Here is a 22,870-nt window from a genome sequence, read left to right on the forward strand (position 1 = left end):
GTGTTAAAAACAATAAAGTAGTAGAGTAAATGGAGCCAGAGAAAAAAAAACTAGCTTATGGGGAAAGTTTTATGAAGATATAAATAGGCGAACCTGACGGGATCGATAAATTGGAGTAAATAGGATTTTTTTCTGTTTTTGTATTTTTTTAAAAATAATGTTTCAAGTCTTGTTTCAAGTTGGGGTTTTAATGTTTTGTTGTTTTCTGCTTTCTAGTTGTGTTTTATTGATAATTCTATATTTATTCTCCTTGTGTTTGACTGTTATATTTTCTTCTATATTTTCTTTAATGCTCCTTTATTAACTCTTGTCTTTAATGTTTGTGTTCCTTTAACTGATTTTTCTTATTTTTTCAATAGTTTATTTTAACTCTCCTTCCTTGGCACTACAACTTCGGAAGGTCTCGGCCTGCCATTACTGGCTTTCTGTGACTTGAATTTAACCGTAGCAAAGTAGTCAGCTCTGCGCACGAGGATGGGATTTGAACCTCGGCCCTGTCGTGTCAGAGGTTGTTTATTTTATTGTATTATCAAAGAGTTAATTTTATAGCACTCATAAAGAATCTATTAACGACTTTGACATTTCCTCTTTAATTTGGTGTCGTTTTTTTTTCTCTCTCCTTTGCTAGTCTACGGAATTTTAATTTTATTGAAACTACTCCCAACCATATCCATCCGATAATTTCCACTCTACTGCTCTGTTTGATAGAGCTGGTTCGCATATCTCGGTGACAAGAAATGTCAACAAATGACATTTGCTATCAGAGAGCGCGCCTTCGGTCACATTGTTTCGTCCGACGTGTGGTAGCTGACGGTAGTAGTAGCCGGCAACAGTACATAACTGGTCCGCAGCTCGGAGTTAAGCAGGGTTAAGGTGTGAGGATATGCAGGATTAAAGCGAAGAACCCAGCAACAACACCCATGCGGAAGGTTTGCACCTTTGAGTGACATTCGCATGTTTGTGCTCCAACACCTGATGAAAAGGATCAAGTGTCGTTTGGAGTGACATTTAATGGTGGGTGGGTGGACCGTGAATTTATGTCCACTTTTTACCTTCCAAATTTAAAAAATAACTTAAAAAAAAGAAAAATTATGGACAAATTGGTTGATTGAATTACACTCGTTGGCGGTCGTTCAACCGGGTGCTATTAGTCCCTCCCGCAGCTGTGTTATGATGCTTAAATTATTTCGATTTTGGCTCCTCTTTTCTCCACTTAAGTGTATGCATTAGTGTTTGTACATTATTGCCGTTTTTTTGCTTTGTTATCAATCCGTGTCCGGCTGTCTGTCGAGCAGAGCTTTATTGAAATGAATAAATAACATTCACGCCGCAGCAAATCAGCGCAAGGACAACAGAGCAGCGGGGGGCCAATCATAAGCCTCGTTTTTGGCAAACAGCTTCCATCAGGCTATAAGTACAGCCACCCTTGCTTGCGGGTGGTGGGACGAGAAAGTCGTCTCCTTTAAGACGCAAATCGTTTTGCCGAGACAGTTTTCGCTTCTAGTGCCGTGCCCGTTGGGACCGACTTTTCCGACATCTCTCTCTCTCTCTTTCGCTTGTGCCAATCGATCGTGGCTCTCCCTATACGGAATGTCCAATTTGGTTCGTGGTACGCTAAACCGATGGGCACACACAAAGGTCCGGTAGGTCCCCCGGTCCGAATGGATGCTAAAAATAGCATTAATCTTGATAATCACCAATAATTGAACAACGGGTTTTTGATGAAGCGTTGCAGCCCAGACGTCTGTGTGTGTGTGTGCGCTGGAAAAGGGGTGGATCTTTTGGGAGGATGATCGCAAGAGGCGGTGGCTGGAAATAATAGTGCATTCATGCACAACTTATGCACACAAAGCTTGCGGTACCACCTTCATGTTACCAGGGCCCTTGCTGGGGATGATGCACATCAACTGCAGCAATTGAAGAACGCCCCGGGGAGGGGGAGTAGACGAACGCGGAGGCTTGTTGTTCGGTCATCGTTTGTGTACGGTCATGGTGAGTGATGTGCGAGCTGTTTGTACCGCCAAGAAAGCGAGAGAGGGAGAGAGAGAGAGTAGAAAATGGACGCCCGAGGTCGATTTTGTCGGTCAACAAAATGGCGAGGGAAAAGGGAAGGATAATTTAATTAAGCATACGGTTTACGGTCTCCCTCTCTCTCTCTCTCTGCGTGTGTGTTCCACAGAGAAATCCTGTTTTGATCAAAAGAAGCTTACTTTAGATAAACAAATTTGGGGTTTGGATTGCATCAGACGGAAGAGTTGTGATAAATGAATCGGTAAGAATGTTTCGTGAATGGTTGATTTTTATTTTGGAAAGCGATAATTGGAAGGCCCTTTCACTGTACGGTCCTAGTGGAAATTTACAGTGATGCTAATTTGATTTGATTGACAAGGTGTAGCATATTATTACATCAGAAAGTATTTAGCACACGTACGGCTAGAATTTGTTCCTAGTAATAGATATTAATTGAATATTCTAACAGAATATTTGTGTCTGTCACCATGCGCCTCCATTTGGGGCGTTCCTCTTCCAGGTTTCTGAAGAAAATGTCCTTGAGGTTGTCCAATCTCCAACTAGTCCTCACTGTGGGAGCCGAATCGGAAGAGATTAGGTCCACGATCTTTGATAAAGAATATTTAGTGCTGAGGCTGAAGATTAAGCTCTCATTGGCTTGATCGTATAGGACAGGACAATTAGTTCTGAACATCCGCTTCTTTTTCTCTACACCCAGTAAAATTAGGAGTATAGGATTCGTTACAGGAGGTTAAAGAAAAACATAAGAAACAAGCTGCCGTCTGTCGGTTTGAATAATAAAAACCAACTGTTAGATCATTTCTCTTCTTCTGTGGACTAACGACCTCTTATCTTAGGTCATGCCTGCCATTTTTGGCTTACTAGACTTAACGGAACCACGTAGCTGGATGTTCAGATCTAACTACGAGGGAACGGACCGGATGGGATTTGATTCCCGGCCCTGCCGTATGAAGAGTGGCACCGTTGTCGTCTCTACCACCGGGCCGCCGTGCGTCATATCATTTAGGTCACTTTAAAAATCACTTCTAGACATAAAAGATAAATTGATCCTAATTTCCAATCTAACGCCATTATATAGTGTGCTAATTTTAAGCGGGTTGAAAATGGTGCTAATTTCTAGAATCAACATTGGAAGATTAGAATATAACTGCTGAGACCTTGATTTCAAATTAATTTCCCAAAACTGTGATCCGCGCACGGTTTCACACACACTAATGAAGCGTGAACGATGGTTTGCCTAGTAGCAGAACCTGCAGAACCTATGCAGGCTCAATGAGATGGTCAAATATTTGTTCCTCGTCCAGCCTTTGCTTCCCTTCCCCGTGAGCAAACAGTGATCTTCCTCTGGTAGAAAGTGAACCCGCAGTTGCGGTTCATTGCTTAAATCAGGTTAAGCACCCTGTTTATCGTGCTGTCATACGCTACATCCCATAATTGAGCAATAAAAGGTGCTAAAAATGAATGTGTTTCACCTTCGCACACACCAAGCGAAAGATCGTTCCGGTGGCACTGTTTACGATCACGGGTTCGAATGGCGGCGTGAGACACGAACCTCGGGATGGACGGGCGGACGCATCGGCGGTAACGAAATCATCACCATTCAGTATGGAGAAGAACGGCCGGTCACAACAGCGTGCCTGCTCGCGTGTTCCACGAAGTTCGTAACGGCGCAAATGGCGCATCACATTTTCGGACGGTAGACACTTACACTGCTGGAGTACCTTCAGGCAGTGGAATTCGTGAGAGACTCGAGGGAAGAATTTAAATCCATCCCGGGGTTTAGTGTAGTGTGGTATGAAGCACCAGGAGGTGACAGTTGACAGACAGACGGGGCACAGCAGCAGCAGCATATGATTTATGGGAGATTAAAAGATTCTACACCCCACCCTTGGACCCCGGACGCACCGGCCTTGATTCCAGAGCACTGTCTAAAACGATCGCTGCGTAGCGTCACCATTGTACCACGATCAACAGAATGTCAACCAGAAGGTCCAGCCAAGGTTGGGGCCGACGTGTGCTGGAGGGCGAATCTGTGAAGTGTGCGCGTGTGTTTTGATTCCGGACAAACAAACCATTTTGGGGAATGATAGTCTAAAAATATCTCCAAGCAGAAGCGACGACCAATTGTTGGGCGCGAGCTGTGTGCGAGAAGATTATCTTTTTGTTTGCCCCCTGCCAGGTGAGGGGCACACTCAACACTCCGATGACTAGTACGCCCGCCGGTTTGTGCGTCAGCCGGTGCAAACAAGTAGTTCACGATCAAGGTCTTCTCACGCACCACACGCAGCCAGACGGTGAGGAGCGTCGCGTCGTGCGACTGGAGATGATGGTGCTGAGATGCTGGTGTGGTCGGGTCCGAGCCCGAGGTGGTGCAAAATATGTTGGCAAACTCGAACTTCGATGAGGCTCTCGGCCCGAAATGTCAGTCACGATCAGGTCCAACGAACCGGTTACTGACGACAATGTACCCCGGTGTGCCGTCTGTGATGACTTCCGCATCGGGAAGCGGTGGCTCGTTTGCTGCGAATGATGAAATGTTGCACATGTTTGTTTGTTTCAACATTTCCGCGGCCGCCCCGTTTAGCCCGGAGGAGTTCCCTCAACCGGCTTGTGTACCGGGCAATATTTTGATTATAAATCTCCGTTCGCCTTGGTCGTCTAATAATTCGTGAACGTACTATAATCTCAAGGACAAAACAACAACTGTTCATGTTTGATGCGCGCGTGCCTGCACGTGTAACGCCAAAATTTGGGTTGCTGTTGATAGGTTTGTTTATCGTTGCATTAAGATTTCCTGTTTTTCTTCAATCTGCCCCGCTACCGGCAAATAACGGTCCCGAATGCGCAAACAAAAATGGAAGAAAGAAATGCCGCGGTTGAAATGTTGTGGTTGGCCTTTCTGAAACATGCCCAAAAATTAACATAACCACATGGGGACGCTTGGTGTTGTGGTTGGTGGTGATCGCATTTTGCGGTGTTTTGGTTTGGCATTCGCATTATGCGGCCAACAACTCTAGAGGCACGATCGATCGAACTCGTTATGCGATATTCAATGTTTGGAGGCTCGTGTTTATTGCGTTGTTGTGAATTTTGACACACCACAATAATCAGAAGAAATTAGTAAAAAAAAGGGCAAGCGATCAAATCTTATTCACTGTGAACCATATCAAGCACAGAAATTTACCCAATGAATTCATTCCCGCACAAAGAAACGGCTTCGCACCGGGACGTGCATGTATGCGATGGCCTCCAAACTAATCACGGAAGTGACTTCTAACGATGAACCATTAACCAAACCACTATGAACCATTAACCATAAAAGCAATAAGATTGTCGAGGGAACAACATCCATCGGGACGGGACGGGTACTTCCACGCCATACGTGGAGTACTGCAGCGATTGCAGCAAATAATGCGTAAGGGTGTGTCGCCGTATGATTTCAACAACCCACCCCCCCTCCCGTAACGCCCGGGACCGGCAAATTTACGACAACCACAACGGCGTTCGCGCTGTGACGAGCGCGTGGAGATCGTACGTGATTGTGCGGCGTAGCAGATCTGCGTCGCAGATGGCCGACAAAGAGATCGGGCGTGATTGTGGGAACATTGATTGGTTGCGGCTGTGTCGCCTATCATCATCCGAACCCCGTTCGCTACGATCAATCACGATCGCAGGTGACATATTTTGCGATAAGAATCGATACAGGAAGGCAGACGACAAGGGTTTGTGTGGTTGTAAGATCAAGATCTTCACTCGCCCGGGAAAAATTGTTTGCTTCCGAATGGTGCTTCGGAAAAGAGTTCCTAGCTTGGAGTTGGAATTCCTATAGCGGATTTAGCTAAGAATTTTAGTATCGAGAGAACATACCTTCAGCGGAGTAAATCTACATCTGACGAAACGTTTCGTCTACTTCTGGACCTTAATACCTCTGTCCTTTCAGTGCCGAATTCTACTTTAACAAGAAGAGTATCAAGTGAGTGCAACAGGTTCCAACGCTATCTGGGAATGTTCCACATCACCCTGATCATGTCCAGACATGATCCAACCTGATTAGTTCTCCTTCTGCCCTACTGTCTCCTGACATCTCCCGTAAGTGTCCTGTGTGATAAGAGTCATATAAGCATTACATTGTATAACAATTAACTTGAACTCATCCCTCAGTAGCGTTTGTGGTTTTATCTTTCTTTTATCTCTATTGACGAGTTAAATAATGCACCAAAGAAAAGGAAACACATATATCTAGACAAAACTTATATCATTCGCTAGCATATCTGCGCGCTAAAGTAAACGACCGAGTACACCTCCTGCTGAATATCCAGTGCTGATATGGGAAATGGCGTCGTGCAGTGAAATTCGTCGCCATTCGTGTCGCGTCCGTAAAAAGTAGGACACGGCAGAGCTCACCTTGGCATATTGTATAGTCTTATCGTGCCGGGGTTAAAACTGCGGAAATACTTGTATCAACGGAGGAAATAAATGGTTGCTGGATGCTGCAATAAGATGTCGACGATGAGAGGCACAGTCTCAGAGGAAGAAGTCGACAAGTGGGCAATTAGCTAATGGCACGTATTCCAGACTTTGTCCGTTAAGTGAATGACCGCGGGATAGGCTTTAAGAAAGGTGGACTTAGACGAAGAAATTGGTGATCACACATAGTGTCCATGCCTTATTGTATGTCATCTTTTGCTCCTAAGACTGAGGAAACTAGCTCGTAATAAATATTTCTATATGCGGCCACAATTTTCAATGTGCAACAATCGAGGCTTAGGTCATGGCAGACAGTTTTAATTTCAATAAACCCGCCAACTGCGATACTGCTGCAGCCGTGCTTTGTGTGTGAGAACTCCGAGAAGAGCATCGTCTGCAAAATGCTTTCTGCGCTCGATTAAGCCAGTCCGCGCGGTCAGTCAATTTCCTCCAATAGGGGGAATCACCATTAACCTACATTGGGAATGCACTTCTTGCTGGCCTGCGCTTTTTCTCTCCGCTTTGTTCGGGTCCCGATCCTGCATCATGCTACTGTTGCCCTTTGATCCTCTCTGGACGGGCCGCACCACTTAATGCTTAACTCGAGGTAATTCGCGACTGCGACGATGCTTCCGTTATTAGTTTTGTTTACATTTGTTCACATTTTACGGGTTCATTTCTGGTGCGTGTACTTGTGCGCCGCAGAGCTTTGTTGATAGTTATTTATCAAGAAGAAGATTGGTGGCAGCACAATGCGGCACTGCAACGATCAGCTGTGTTGTTGTTGTTGTTGAGATTGCTTAGGGTGGTGCATATGTGTGTGGTCGCTTCGAGTAGAATGATAAGACAATCATTCGCGACTGCACGCACACGAAAGTGTGAAACCGCGTTAAAATGCAGCTCGGAACGACGGTCCGTCTGATTGCGGGATTGGAATCGAAGCGGAAAGGATGGTTGAGGTTGTCCGGGAAGAAGGGGAAGGGGAGGATTGTTTATAGCGGCGGTTTTTCTCTATGGATCGTACAAATACACCAAGATCGTGATCAACGTCTTATCACGCTTTCAAAAAGCGAAACAGAAAGAGAGAGAAAAATCGCACTTTTATTAACCCTAAAGAAAACGAGGGAGTGTTGCACTGCAGAGTGTGTGGCTACTGTGTGTTTGTATGACAATCATATGCCTAGATTGGGTGATTGGGCAGAGAGGGAGAGAGAGAGGGACAGGAAAGGAGGGGGGTCACGAGATAGTAGTGAAGGGATTGTCGACAGCTTTATTGTTGTTGACATTTGCTAATGACGAAGTTCTAAGTTCGCACGCCAAAGGCAAGTTGACAACGCGTGACAGAAGGTGGCCGTCGGTGCATCACGGTGCAGCAGCACATGCCACAGCACATGGTACACGTTTCGTTCGATCTGTGTGCCGGTCCCGGGTTTGCATTGGTTGCCAGTGACAGTGACGGTAGATTAGCAACAGTAGGCCCGGGCACTGTGTGAAACTCTCTCACTCTCACTCTCTCTCTGTGAATGAGTTGTCATTTTTGACAGCACACTCTGAGTAGGCCCTGACGAACTTAGTATTGGACAGTGCATGATGCATGGCGGTTTTTGGAAAACAAACCCATTGCCGAAAGAGCCTGTCTATAGAATCTGTAGCTTCCAGTAAGTGATTGTGTCATGCTACGTTTGCATCATGGCTCATACATACGGACTCTGCGCTTAGTAAGTGCGGGCAACGGATTGCATTTCCGGACAGGATGGACCCCCGGCGCACGTACGTACAACAAGCGAGCGTTACGTGCGCCGGGTCACGTTGTGCTTTTCACCAATCCATAGCTGCTGAATTGCAACCCAAATCGGGCACGATTATACAGTACGGTAAGCGTTTAGCAGATGCTACGTAATGGATCAAGACAGATTAGAAGAGGCTCAGAGAGGGAGTTAAATAATTTATATAGATTCGATGTTTTTTTCGCGATTCGCTATACATTATTTTTATTACGCTTAAAGTTGTCTTAGTTTTTTTTTAATTATAAACCTTTTTTATTATTTCTTGTTCGTTAATTTATTTACTTTGTTTAAGATAATTTTCCTCTTAAATTTATGAAAATTTTCTCAGACAAAAAATACGCTGGGCATAATAGCATTTAGGCAGAATATTAATACAGAGTTTTTTTTGCAGTTGATAATGTAAAAGCGTCAATTGTGTTTGAAAGCTCTTTACATGAAATGGTAAACAAAGCTAGGTGACATTGCAAGGGCTTCAGATGGCAGCAGAATCCATTGTAAATCAATAATTGTAAAGTTACCAGATAATATTGTAATCGCTGCCGATGATATTGAACACGGCCTTTCAGTGCTCGGGTAAGTTCGTGAAAAACAAGTATCGCTTACTTAATTAGTGAATATTCAAAAACTGGTTCCATGCACAAAATTACAGCCCAATATAACAGTCCAAGTTTATAACTGTAGGCTATTAGGAGCACTTACCCGAGTGTTGAAAGGCCGTTTACAATATCATCTGCTACGATTATTATATTATGTGGTAACTTTGCGATAAAATGTAATTAATTGTTATCTGAAACGTTTCCAATGCCATTTAGCTTTATTTACAAAAAAGGATCGATGCTTTTACATTATCATCTGAAAACACGCTTTAATAAATTCTAACCAATACTTACTTACTTATCAGGCGCTACAACCGCTTTGCGGTCTTGGCCGTCCTGGCGGACGCATCCATCGCCATCACTCCATCTCAATTTGGGCCTACCACACCTCATCTGTCCGCGTGGACGGCCTTAAAAGACTTTACGGGCTTGGTTGTCCGGTGTCATTCTCATGACGTGACCAGCCCACCGGAGCCTGACGAGTCTAATTCGCTGCACGATGGTGAGATCATCGTACAGCTCGTAGAGCTCGTCATCGTAGCGGCTCCTCCATTGTCCTTCTAACCAATACCTTGTACATAAAATGATGTCCCATTATTGATTATAGACGAAAGGCCTTCATTGATTCGGTGTCTAATTAATAATAAGATCTGAGACTTTAAATCCGATCTTAAAATATTTGCTAAGTTTCGACCAAAAATTCAATCGATATAAACCCATCCCACCAAACTCCAAAAGCGGCAACAACATCCTGCCGATCGTTATTCCATTAGCTTTTCGATGCGAAGTTGAGACGCGGCCCGCCCGCCTTTCTTGGAAGACGCAAAATAGGACGCCAAGTTGTTTGGGGTTTGTGAACGGCCAGTGAAGCTGCTGCGAATGATTAGATAAGGCCCAGCGATTGTTTCGTTTATTTGTAACTTATGTTTTTGCTTTGGCTGGCACCACAGCACCCAGGAATCACCTGGCTGAGACCAGTTTCCGTTAAGCGAATCCACCGAAAACCGGTGCATCGCGCCGGTCTACGTCACACGCTACTTCCAGCGGTCTCGAGTAGTTTTGGTCTAGGGGACAGTGGTGAACAGACCTGTGGAAATGTTGTGTGATTGAAAGGAGAAAGGATTTGCGAACGTGAATGGTTGGTTGTACTCGTGGACAATTAGAATCTAGAGTTCATTTGCTACCTTATTAAACCTCAAAAGCATGTAGAATAGTTGAAGAGAGTTCCCAGGGTTATTCTTCCATATTTGTGTCCTATTCGCTCTTACCTATAAATAATCTTATGTGAACTTGAATTAGCATAATACAGCCAGCTTGCAAAACAAAACAAAGTCGCCGCACATTTTGCCGACCACTGATCGTCTGGAGGGGGGTGAGCGTCGTTGAATTCCGTCCAAGATACCAGATTTGGGCGGTTCGCACCAGTCGAAAGAGGTGTATAATATGTGTGTAAAAATGTTTTAGTTGCAGCAAAAACTACCGAAAGCGAAAAAATGCCCGCTAGGTAGCTCCGTGGATGTGATATGATGACGCACAACGGGGTCTGTGTCTGGTCTGGCTTGTTTGTCTGGTCCCTTGGGGGCTGGACTGTATGCCAGGTGGAAGAATGCGGATTTGAAGGATAATCGCGTTAGGATTGTTATTTTTAAATGCGACTCTTCACAATCGATTCCAGCCAGTGTGGATGGTGGACAAGCCATCTTCGGGAGGGAATTTAAAAAAGCCGTTTCAGGCTTGTTCATCGCCTATCAGTTGAAGAGCTTATTATTTAAGAACGCTCAAAGAGGGCGGTCTGACTTGACGCTTGTTGAGTTTTTAAAGTCTCTATATTACCGTTGGGTTGTTGTCGAGGGGTGCAAGAGTGAGTCAAAGCTTCAACCGAGGATTACATACCCACATCCCTCTGCTATTACTCGTTGCGCTGATTGAGAACTCTATCGAAAAGGGGGAAAACCGTGAAATTCATAGTGCTACACAAAGCCTACAGCAGGCCCTGCTAATCGTAACAGATGCAATAATTAATGCAAACTAGTACGGCAAGTGTTCTCGCACGGCACACTAATGTTCCCGGCCGCTTATCATAATCCCCATCGACGAACTCTTTTCCATTACTGCCCAATAAATGCTCTAAATTATTTCTCGCAATGCACACCTCGTGGCGTGTATCACGAGAGCTTATGCACTAATTACTTAACCCGGCCGCTGTATACTCCCTACTTCGCTTGTGGTTTCCACCGATAGTTTGATGACGTCGCCGGACCGTACATCCGTGAACACTAGCATCCGTGCTTCTCGGTGGGTGAACAATGGCGGAGAAGGTAACAATTTTCCGAGCGAAATTATGCAAATGCGCGTAGCGCCGGTAAGTTTATGGTGAGGTCGTCTTATGCATACTTGGTATTAATAATGAGTGTTGCAGGACCTAATGGGTTAGCCTAAAAAAAAAAACGGAGAGGGCGGTATATTTTGCGTGTGTGAAATCTTACCGCCAACAATGTGTGGCAAATGCGGGAAGAAGTCCTCGAGGTGGCTAAGAGTTGGGAATGGAGTCTTTCGAGGAGCAGTCAGGACACTACCGAGCCCTAGTCGGGGGACAATCATCCGCGATGCATTGCGAAACTTTCCGGCCAAATCAACGGCTGCTTTGTTGCACCGCGATTCGCGCTTGGCGGACGTAGACAAGTCTCATAAAACATTTGTTAACGACATCTATTGCGCTATCTCTTGCTTCGTTCTGGCGCACAATCCAATGCGCCAAAATGTTTAGCCGAAAAGTACATCTAAAGTTTGGTCGATTCGCTTTGCTCGGCCACCATCACCATCAACAGATTATTTGTTTGCGAGTTGCCTTCTTATACCCGTTCTCCGTTCTGTTTGTGTTGCAGATTCGTCCACATCGCATAAAGCACTCGCAAGTTTGAACGCTCGCAGGAAGACGACGAAGACGCCGCCGCCCTCGAACACCGCAACAAGCATCCTCCCGCCGGGTATGGAAGAATGGACAACGAACAGCCACACCAGGAGCTGGTAAAGTGTGTCCTCGTCGGAGATACGGCCGTCGGGAAGACGCGGTTGATCTGTGCCCGGGCCTGCAACAAGCACGTCTCGCTATCCCAGCTGCTCAACACGCATGTGCCAACCGTCTTTGCCATTGACCAGTACCGGATCTACAAGGATGTAAGTACTCGTCGGGGGCAGTTGGGGGAATGGGAACAAGGGTTCAACCAATTCACCACCAGACCAGACACAGCGCAGGGGGGGGGGGGGGATTCGTTTCAGGGACGGGGTTTTTGAGAATGAAATTATGACACCCAGACGTACGCGGCCCCGATGAACAATTCTGGGAAGGGAGCTCGTCAAAGAACGGTTTGAAAGTGCCGGAGTTTTGGGGAGATAAACTTTAGCCCGCTTAGCTTCTTTAATGGGATTGCAGTGTGGAAAATGCATTTGCTTCCTGGTGGTCCCGTTCGTTTGGGGTGGTGTGTTAGATTAAACTGACATGACGATGGGCAGGGATGTCAAACCTAGTTCTTGCTTTTTGGTGCTAGTGCTACAGTTTATTGTGCTAATATCAATAGAAATGATGCTTAATATTTCAAGAATATTTTTATTACGTAAAATTATGTTAAATTGGGTAAAATAGTTTATTTTTAATCTTGGAGAAATATTTGCCGGTGTTTTGCGATAAAATTTTAAAGAATAGTCCTCTCCATAGGACTGTAGGATGAATCTTCTACAAAATCGCAAGTAATTTGCCTCTTTCTTTAATGCTTTACACGGGCACTTTTACCGTTTCACGACCAATTGATATTGATTGTTATTAGATTTGGTTGTTTCTAGATGGTCCATCTACGTTCAAGGAACTCAGACATAGCTTGCCAAGATATTTCGAAGTTTCAGCGCCAAATATAAAGATCACATTTAATTAAGATTTCATAAAACTTTTCACTGATTATTGGCGAGTGTCTAGAATTAACTCTGTGTAAATGTTTTACTCTATCTATGCTTAAATTCTTCGGGAAAATAGTTGATTCCAGGGATGAACTAGCTTGTGACATGGTGTTTTACACGTGCCATTCGTTTGCAAAATGATTTGCCACACGTGCTGCTGTTAACTGCTGTTCAAGCATTTGTTCGAGCGTGGGAACATTTGAGCAAAGATTTGCTTGCGAGCAATTAATTATAGCCCTAATTTTGCACCACTTCTGCCTAACTATCATGAATCCACTTGCTGATTCGTAACTGAATTCACTAGATGATTCGTTCATTAACTTACCGCAGAGATTACTCAGGATGAGTTGCACTGCATCTAAAGCGATCGTTTATTAAATCCTTGCTGGATCAACGGCAAATTCACACCAATTTTGACGAAGCTGATTCACTAATAGAGTAGAATCATTAATAGATAGATTTCGCAAGTCATTATCCTGCTTCTTTGCGTCCGATTTCAGTGAATTTGGGATCGATATTTCCTGGATCTTCTAGGAACAATCACTGTATACCCTGGTCTTGGGTGAATATCGAGGAATGCGTCGGTTTAATCTAACTGCTACTTGACCAAATGTTTTCCATCAGTACACATTTACTATGAAAATTCGTCTTATTAACCAATATTTCATAAAATATAAATAAAGAAATGTATAAATACCGACATATTCTCTAGTTGTGCCTCGTGGCCTGGTCGTGTATTTCTGGTCGTGAAAGTCTTAGTGACATGGCAAGATCGATAATCCACACGCTTGCAGTTAATTTAAGTTAATTTTGCCTAAATCTTATCTAAGGCCCCTTATGACCAAGATCTGTAAAGATAGAACAAAATATGTTTGACAACCCTGCAGTAGACGATATTTAATTCTTCAATTTCCTGTGGACTCCTTTTCTTTCGTCCATTCACGAGCTCCAGAGTACGGCACCCCTCAGCAGCTCTTTTCCTTTGGTAGGAGTCGTCTGTTGAGCATCTTCCTCACCCCCCTAAGCCTTTATCGGGCAACGTACGATCTCGTTCCAGTGCACCGACCAGCACCCGAGGTTCCGGGTGTAGGAAATTTGCAATCTGCTTTTGCTATTGCAGCCATTCCCTCAAATAGTGGGGGTGAAAGCGAGCTACGAGCTCGGAGTAGGGGAAAAGTTTATTTTTAGCAACACCATTCCGAGCAGTCTGTATGTGTGTGTGTGTACATGTACGTAGAGTTTCCTTCTTGCATTCGAAGTGCTCCACTGCACCGAACTAAGTTGCACGGTTCTCCATCGTCGTCCGGTGGGTGGCTGGCAAAAGTTTTTCATCATCACCCCTTCTTCACCAACCAGCTCAGCTCCCCGAGTCCTCAGTGCGCGTTGGGAAGGTTTCCTTCCTAGGGTTCCCGGCGTGTTGCCAGTCTTATCGGATGCACCGCTGGAATGCGCGAACAACACAATGAATTGAATTCCTTGCTCTTTGTTCCTCGGAGCGAAGAGTAGTGATCTCGGATAGAACCTCTTTTCGTGAAGAAGAAGGTCGCGGCCGATGGGGTGTGAGCAACCCAAGGGGTAGTCATCGTTACGGAGAAAAGTGGCAACATTAGGAAGTACAATGTGTGTTGATCCGAGCCAAAAAAAAAAAAGGCACGACCGCCTAGACGCCGTCGACAGCCATCGATTTGTTCTGCATCGAGGTGGGTTGTTTTATTTGAATACAATTTCGTCTGATTTTTGCCTTCCCTTGCCAATTTCTCACCCGGGCAGCTCTAAGGGAATGTGGTATAAATGGTTCAGGCAAGAACAAAGAGCACATCACTGCAGTCATCGTGAATGGAAAATGACTAACAATCTATAGTGTTGTGTCGTAAGGACACAGCAAAGCTGGAGGACTGCTTCCACGTGCGAGGCGAGCCCACTCCCAGTAACGAGCTACTATTAATAAACAACCAGCCAAAGCACACCCGGCCAGCGAGCACAAAATGGGGATGGAAAGTGTGTGCATGAGTGTACGTAAAACGAAACGACTTTCCGAAACAGAGCACTGCTCCGTGCTATCCGATTCCGCTTCCGTTAAAGTGTGCTTCATGTGTACGATCGGGCGCGAAGATCGTCGGATGTAAAGGGAATGGCGAGGATTAATGGCAAGCAGCAGCGTTCCATCCGACCAACTCCGATGCATTCGCACGAAATTTAATCCAAAAAGATTTCATTGTGCTGTTAGCGAGCGATGGAGTGCAGGGAGAGAGTGAAGTTGTTACAGTCGCGTTTAGAAAGCAATTGGATGAATGGGATTGGAAAATTGGTTTCTGATGTTGTCTTTCATTTGGGAAGGATTATTCTGCTGCTCTATGCTTAGTGGCATAGAGTGATTAGGGTTTTTATTGTTACGGTGTGTGTAGCTTAATGTAGCATGAACACTGTCTATTGAGCGAATGGAAACATTTGTTTTGATTGGTGAAAAAGAGTTCAAAAACTGTCAATTTACTTATAAATGAAGAGCATTATAATTGTTTGAGGAGCATAGAGAAAGAATATCATATAGATGTGATAAGAAATTATGTTATTGTTTAAATATCTCATGTTGTTGAATTGTGGTAATTTACTCATCTCATCTATTATGTCTACAAGTAAGCTTGTAAACATATCATTCTTCTTTAAACTGGAGAGTTAACATTGGAAAATGGATTAAATATTTTTTCTTGATGTATTACTCGTTCTTCTTGGCCTAACAAGCTCTAATAGGTCATGTCTACCATTTCTGACTTATTAGAGTTAATGATACCAGTCAGTTCGATAGTCAGTCCTTACTAAGGGGGAACGGTTCAGATGGGATTTGAATCGGGGTCCTGCGGTATGAAGACTGGTGCCGCTGTCGCTTCTACCACCAGGTCAACCTCTGTTTCATGATATATTTTGTCGGAAAAAAAGAAATTAAACCGTTTTTAATATTGTTTTTATGGAAACAATAGAAGGTAGAACGTGCCGAAGTCTCTTTCGATATGAACCGAACTGTTGATATCCTAAACCAGACATGTTAAACATTCGATCCGCGGGCCAGCTGCATCCCTCAAATTTTAAGTTTTAAATATGCCATTACTGACTTCCTTGATTTACGCACTATCCAAGCCGGAAAGCTGCCCGGCAGTTGGAAATACACTCTAAGTTTCCTCAAGTTCAGCGCGGGGGTCTCTTTCTGGATGCAAAAAACTTAGTTTCCCAGCAAAATGTTCGATATTGGGACCAGCACACTTCACAAGAAGTTCATGTAATCATGTGGTTAGGTCTCTCCAGCGAGAGATTCACTATTTGGGGTTGGCCCATCTTGAAGTTTGACGTCGCGATTACTTTTCTGGTCAATGAATTCAACATGTTCTTGAAAGAGGTTCTTTTTTGTGTTAAATCCGGTCCACGAGTAAAAATCAGTTTGACATCACTGTCCTGTAGTATAATGAAGCGTACTTTTATGAGAGCGCCGAGCATCAACGGATTCTGTAATATGTTGAAAGAATTTCTCAAATTTACAATTGCCCAATTAATTTTGGATTGAATCATTTTACTACTTTTAAATTGTTATTAATTATTGAATCTTTTTGTGTGGCACATCGAGTATTACACTAAGCTCTTTTTGGAACTGATCAGGAACATCAACCAGAAAACCTCCTAGCCTCTTCCAGAAAATAATCACTTTAGCAAATTTTTTTTTTCATCAAGGGCGGCCATCATTATCCGGTCACACGCCTCAGCTTGTCCGTTCCGAGTAGCAAGCGATAGGGCCTTAGCTATAATTTAAATATCGACGACTACAAAATACAATATACTAGCTATATTTGACTCAGAAGTTCAAGTTGGACTATTCTGTAGTAGATGCGACAGCGACGCCGATCTTCACACGGCAGGTCCGGGGTGCAATTCTCATCTGGGCCGTTCCCCTATAGTGAGAACTGACTATTCAACTGTACGGTATCACAAACACAAACAGCTCTTAATATTTCAAATTTAGAATTTCATTAGCTCTCAATTGATTGCGAAAATATTTACAAAGCATCTAAACTTTGTTGTCTTTTTTGTTGTTGTCCAGAAATTATACGGTAGAGCTTTTTGATGAATTGCAAATGTTTGATCAAACTGTGATCGGTGATCCACAGGACCGGCGCCTTTGATTGAGCTGAGGGGCTCTTGTGTACCGTATTATTAATAGCAATGGAGCTGTGTGCTGTACAGAGCATGTGTTTACCCTTAAAACAAGCTAGTTGACAGTAGTGATTAATTATCTTACAATTATCAGTCATCACATTTGAAATTCAATGTGGATTTTGTGTCATCAATTTAATAACATACAGCAGACATATCGGAGCGATGGAGATGAAGATACCAAGAGTCTGTTGTGTTTGACATTTTATTTTATTTTTAAATAGAATGAAAGTGAACTATTTCTCTTGATTCAAATTAAGTTTGGTATTCCAAGCAATCAAAAGTCAGCTCTAAAATATTTTATTAGAACTTATTATACATTTAAGCTATTTTCTAGAACGCTCCCAACAATCAGTCCAATAAAGAAAGAAACTGTCCGCCCTACAACCCCACGCCCGTCCGGTTTATTATTTCACACGGCAAAATAACGTACCGAAATTAGCGTGTACCGTGAGCAATACCGTAATTAGCACTACAATGGTGTGTACTGTATTTTTGGGTCAGAGGAGATTTGTCACGGTCGCATGATCAGGCCCGCGCAATTACATCAGACAGGCAGGCAGGCAGGCGACTCACGGACAAAACGTGTCTACCCTAAAGTCGACCGTTTTGCGCCAACGAAGCTGACGAACTGGGTTGAACGAAGCTAGAACCGGACCGTTGGGAGTACATGCGATGATTAGTATTCCAGCACGGGCATGACTGGGGGACTGTTTTTATTTACTTTAGATCTGCGGGCAATCGCATACAAATATTGGATGCCGCCGATCGTGGTGTGCAACATTGCTAGTATTGTGGAACGATTCAAGTTTTACAGCTGCGTATTTTCGTACCGTAATATGGCGCAGTTGGAAAATGGAGAACTCGCGAGTGGGTTTGTGCGTCCGCTTTAACGTGCCATGCCATAATTCTTGATTCGAATGGTGATGCAAAGCTGCTGTTGAAGAGACGACTGGATCTTGTTTCTCGATCGATGGCAGTGGCGCCTCACTGCACTGGCCACTGCAGGAAGCAATAGATTGCATTAATCTTGTTTTATGATCGCATACATTAGTCGGCTGATTCATTTGTTGATCGATTGAAGCTGTCGTTCGCTGAACGGGATGCTGCCAAATGGAATTTATACTTACTCTCTTATCTTATTATCTTATCCTCTTCTTTACAGGTCCTCGAACGATCGTGGGAGATTGTGGACGGAGTTAATGTATCGCTACGGCTTTGGGACACCTTCGGCGATCACGACAAGGATCGCCGGTTTGCATACGGACGGTAAGAAGCTAGCTCATTTGGCCTGTATAGTTGTCTAATTCACTTCCGTTGTGCTTTTCTTTTCTAGATCGGACGTCGTGCTGCTATGCTTTTCGATAGCGAATCCCGTCTCGCTGCGTAACTGTCGCGCCATGTGGTATCCGGAGATTCGGAAGTTTTGTCCCGACACGCCCGTCATACTGGTCGGGTGCAAGAATGATCTGCGGTACATGTACCGCGACGAAACGTATCTGTCCTACTTTGGCGAGCGAAGCCCCTTCGTACGGGCAGCGCGCAAATCGGACCTCGTAATGCCGGACGAGGCACGGGCCGTGGCGAAGGAGCTGGGCGTTGCCTACTACGAGACGAGCGTGTTCACGTACTTTGGCGTGAACGAGGTGTTTGAGAATGCGATCCGGGCGGCATTGATTGCGCGCCGCGAGCATCGCTTCTGGATGACCAATCTGAAGCGTGTTCAGAGGCCGTTACTACAGGTATGGGGTTCGTTGGCCCGGGTTCGTGCTCTGGCCAATGGTTTAACTAATTCTGGCTCTTGCTCTTGTCCGTTGCAGGCCCCATTCCGACCGCCGAAACCTCCACCGCCGGAAGTAACCGTCATTACCGGCACGCATACGAAGGACATGCTTAACATGTTCAATGCCCAGTGCTATACAGATCTAGTATTAATTGTCGGTACTATCCGTTTTTCCGTACATAGATTTATGTTAGCTAGTAGTTCTAATGCATTTCATAGGTTAGCAAACAGTTCCAATTACGACCAACCCATCCCACCCCGAACGAACATCGAAATCTATTAAGCTGTGTGCCACCGGCCATTTTTCCTCCTTCTTTTTCATGCGCACGCCGGCAGGTTATTAATGATGGACATCAGTGACATTGGTGCAAGAAGCAGCAGCGAGTCGAGCATGGTTAGCTCGACGTTCGGTGAATCGACGACGGCCGATTTTAACGAGGACACCGAGTGTCTAATCCGGCTCGAGCAGAACAAGGTGGCTCCCAATCGGTAAGTGGCGGTTCTGTTTATACGCCAGCGTTAAAGATTCCACTTTTCTGATGGAAATTTCTTCGAACCGGCAGCATGTGGGAACAGCTGAAACGACGATCCAGCTATCAGGCATTGCCAACGGTGGAACCGAAGAAAGATCTCTATCGGGAGCTGCATCATCCCGTGTTTCAAAGTATTAGAGTATTCCAGGTAAGGTATTGTCGGAAGTTGCCGTTTGGGGGGGAGGAAGTGGCCGTTATCTTCTATCTGCTGCATCAACTTTACAGATTGAAAGTGGAAGACATAGCTACACGCAAACGCAGACGGTCGTGCAGATTAGCAAGGTGATCACCCCGCAGGCGATGCAACAGTGCTTGAAGTTCATCTATACGGGCACGATCGATCGGGACTGTCTAGATTTGCAGGTTAGTACGCAAAGCCTTCTAGTGGCGCACACTACATTTTTTCATTCATCGCAAGACACACAAAAAAAGAGATCACCGAGAGCACCAAACTTGAATTCGAAAGCGACTCCCCACATTTTTATTCTCCACACAGCTAATCACACCTAAAACAGCTTTCAGTAGTAGTACAAGCAAAACATTCTTAAAATCGATCTCTCACTCCTGTTGCACAAAACGAGTACGTCCGCTGCATTACTGCACCAAACTTCTTTCGGACCTTCCTTTCAACTGTAATTTTCTCTTCACTCTTTCTTCATCTATCGCAAACATTGTTCTTTTTTTAAAGAAAACAGCTGCTAAAATCACTTCCAATTTTTGTACATAATTTGATTTATCTAACATTTTATAAGTGGAAGTTGCATGATTGTCGGTCCAGTTTGTTTGTCCATCGATTATTATCCATCTATTTCGTTGTTGTTCTTTTTTTTGTTTATCGCTGTGGTTTGTATTTGTATCGTTTGCTGCTCATCTCATCTGTATTTTTTTTGTGTTTATTTATAGCATATCATGTACTTTTTTTGCTCACTTTACAGGGTGTTTCAGTGGATAATGCAAAATCATCGATGTTTTTCGTAGGTTCTTTAGATGAAATTGTAAACGGGGGGGCTTCTCGAGCTTTTTACCATCATCTTTTTTTGTGAAGTTACCAGATGATATTGTAATCGAAACAGATGATATTGTAAACGGCCTGTCAACGCTCGAGTAAATGCGTAACTTACAGGTATAAACGTGGGATATGAGATTGAGATTGTTTTTCACTTATCCAATACAATGAACTTCACATCAAGCGCTTGTAAAAATCTCACAACCCGTGTTACTCACATACCTGTAACTTACCCACTTATCTGAGCGTTCTCAGGCCGTGTACAATATCATCAGCCTCGATTACAATATCATCTGGTAACTTCACTTAACAATAAAAGGTAATTGATTCACCAGTCATCTGATCATATAAGCCTGTCTTTAACATGTAAGGAAACTACAAAAAAGAGCGATGCTTTTACATTATCAACTGAAAAAACCTGTAATCATTTTTAACAATCGTGAGTTACCTCTTTGTGGTTCATTCATCTATGTGGATCATTGCGCAAAACCAGGGCCATCTTTTCGTGTAGTTTTGAGCAGTTCCCTTCTGCAAAGGCAAAAAAATTTTATCGTGTTCCTTCCCCCTTTTATCCCCCCTATCCTCCATCCATCGTGAATCTTGATGCCCCCTCTCCCACAACTTATGTTTATGAAATGTTTTCTGTCTATATTCTTCACTTATCGCCCCTTTACGAAACATCTTCACCTTACTGCTGCTGCTCTTCAACGATGCAGACTGCATCGATAGGATTGATACTGGTAATTGTAACAAAAAAAAAACACACACACACACACACAGCTACAGAATCAACAATTAGAACGAAGCGTTGCGTTAGACTGTTTGCTGCGAATGTTTGCGTTAAAATCCGTTTTGGTTTGTTTGTTTGTGACTGTCTGCAACGTTTCGTGTGCAGCAAAACGTAGACCAATAATAATAGGAGTGTTTTAAAGACTTTTCTTTTCGTTTTTAGTTATTTTTTTGTTAAAATTTATATTTTTTAGTGTGTTGTGTTTCGGTGTGTGAATGTGGGTTCCCTCCTAATGCATATGACTGCGAATGCCGGGAATAGTGACATATCCTTCTGAAGATACAGTAGAGAGGATGCTTTTGAGTTCTGTGCTTGCATTATTATGTTTGCCTTTCCAAGTATTGCTTATTAATTTTGGGTTCTTATATTATCCTGTGCAATCAATTATTTAAATGACAAAACTTTGCGCTTAATTCTAAACAAGATAAAAAAAGAGTAAAACTCAAGATCACGTTTATATGACTAGTGATTTGTTTTCAATTTCGCTTTTCGTGCTAGTACGCAGGACACTAACTTAATTCGTGGCGCTGTTTCCAGAGGTTGGAATCTCAAGTGCACAGAAAAATTCAATCAGTTTGATTTAAGAAGAGTGCTTACTTACGGCAGGATCGGGAATCAACTCCAATTTGGACCGCCTTCCCGATCGCAGGAGTGATTACCTTGCTACAGTTTAAATCAAGTCACTGAAAGTTAGAAATGGCTGGACAGAGCCCTCTCGAGGTTGTAGTGTCAAGGATGGAAGGCAGGAGCTTTGTTGCATTTTTTATTGCGACCTGCATTGAAGTAGCCAGAGATCCTGATAGGCACTTCAATGGCCGCCATCAAGCTCCACGTTATGGCACTATGCTTGATCATGACGGATGCTTTAACATAAACTTTTACGGGAATATCCTCAGGTTAGACTGGCAATGATTCTGTTTTCGCCTGAGCTACTCTCGGTTCTCTTACAATTCACTCCGATTCTGGAACAGTGGCAGATCAACCTAGAATCGGAAGGAGCAACAGCTCGGGGCCTCGTCGGCGAGGCAAGTCCTGTTGGTCTTACTCACAAACGAGTCACAATTAGAGTGGGGCCTCGACTGTTATTCCGCTCGGGGCCTCCAAAGACCTTGACTCGACCTTGAGTGCTGATTCTCTGCAGAGATGTTGCATATGTTTTGTAGTATTATCCGGCGCTACTATAAAACAACTCTGGGCCTGCTACAACAATCCTCGATACCGCTCACTTTTTAGCGCCAACACCATCACTTCATCTCAGTTTGGCCCTACCACGCCTCCTCTGTCCGTGTGGACGGCCTAAATGGACTCCTCTCATTGTCCTTGCACACATACGGGGCTAAAAATTCTTCTGAGCATCTTCCTCTCGACCCTGCGACTAGGAGGGTTCCGTCAGTTTTGGAAAAAGCCCATGTCTGAGAGGCGTATGTGAGTACTTGGACCATAAATGTTCTCACAGTTCCAGCTTCGTGGAGAAGTTTCCTCTGACTGTAGTACAACCGATGGAATGTCTCAACATCCTGTCTTGAGACCGAAGAACCGAAGTTTCCTAAGACTGTAGTACAACCGATGGAGTGTCTCAACATCCTGTCTTGACCCCAGATAGGAGATGATTTGGACGACTTCAAAAATGCGGTCACCTGAGAGATGTTGCATAGATTTTAATATTCTTGGCAAATTTCCTAAGACATTTCAGACCTTGGGTGTGTTCTAGACGAGCAGTCAACTCTAG

At 44.0% G+C, this 22,870-nt stretch overlaps 1 protein-coding gene across 5 annotated transcripts in view; it reads left to right on the forward strand.

Moving 5' to 3' along the window:
• LOC118509665 (rho-related BTB domain-containing protein 1) overlaps window positions 1–22,870 on the forward strand; it is a 39,938-nt gene that overhangs the window by 12,423 nt on the left and 4,645 nt on the right. For 2 of the 5 annotated variants that reach the window (XM_036050645.1, XM_036050647.1), the window contains exons 2-9: window positions 11,767–12,058; window positions 18,195–18,298; window positions 18,366–18,771; window positions 18,850–19,031; window positions 19,149–19,301; window positions 19,376–19,493; window positions 19,571–19,708; window positions 21,068–21,091. In XM_036050645.1, coding sequence (XP_035906538.1) covers window positions 11,879–12,058; window positions 18,195–18,298; window positions 18,366–18,771; window positions 18,850–19,031; window positions 19,149–19,301; window positions 19,376–19,493; window positions 19,571–19,708; window positions 21,068–21,091 — 1,305 coding nt within the window. In that variant the 5' untranslated portion in view covers window positions 11,767–11,878. Of the gene's footprint in view, window positions 1–6,000; window positions 6,121–11,766; window positions 12,059–18,194; window positions 18,299–18,365; window positions 18,772–18,849; window positions 19,032–19,148; window positions 19,302–19,375; window positions 19,494–19,570; window positions 19,709–21,067; window positions 21,092–22,870 lie in introns of those variants that run through there. The other 3 variants (XM_036050648.1, XM_036050649.1, XM_036050646.1) reach the window with 2 other exon arrangements.

This window comes from Anopheles stephensi, chromosome 3 (genome assembly GCF_013141755.1).
Source record: "Anopheles stephensi strain Indian chromosome 3, UCI_ANSTEP_V1.0, whole genome shotgun sequence".
NCBI lineage: Eukaryota > Metazoa > Arthropoda > Insecta > Diptera > Culicidae > Anopheles > Anopheles stephensi.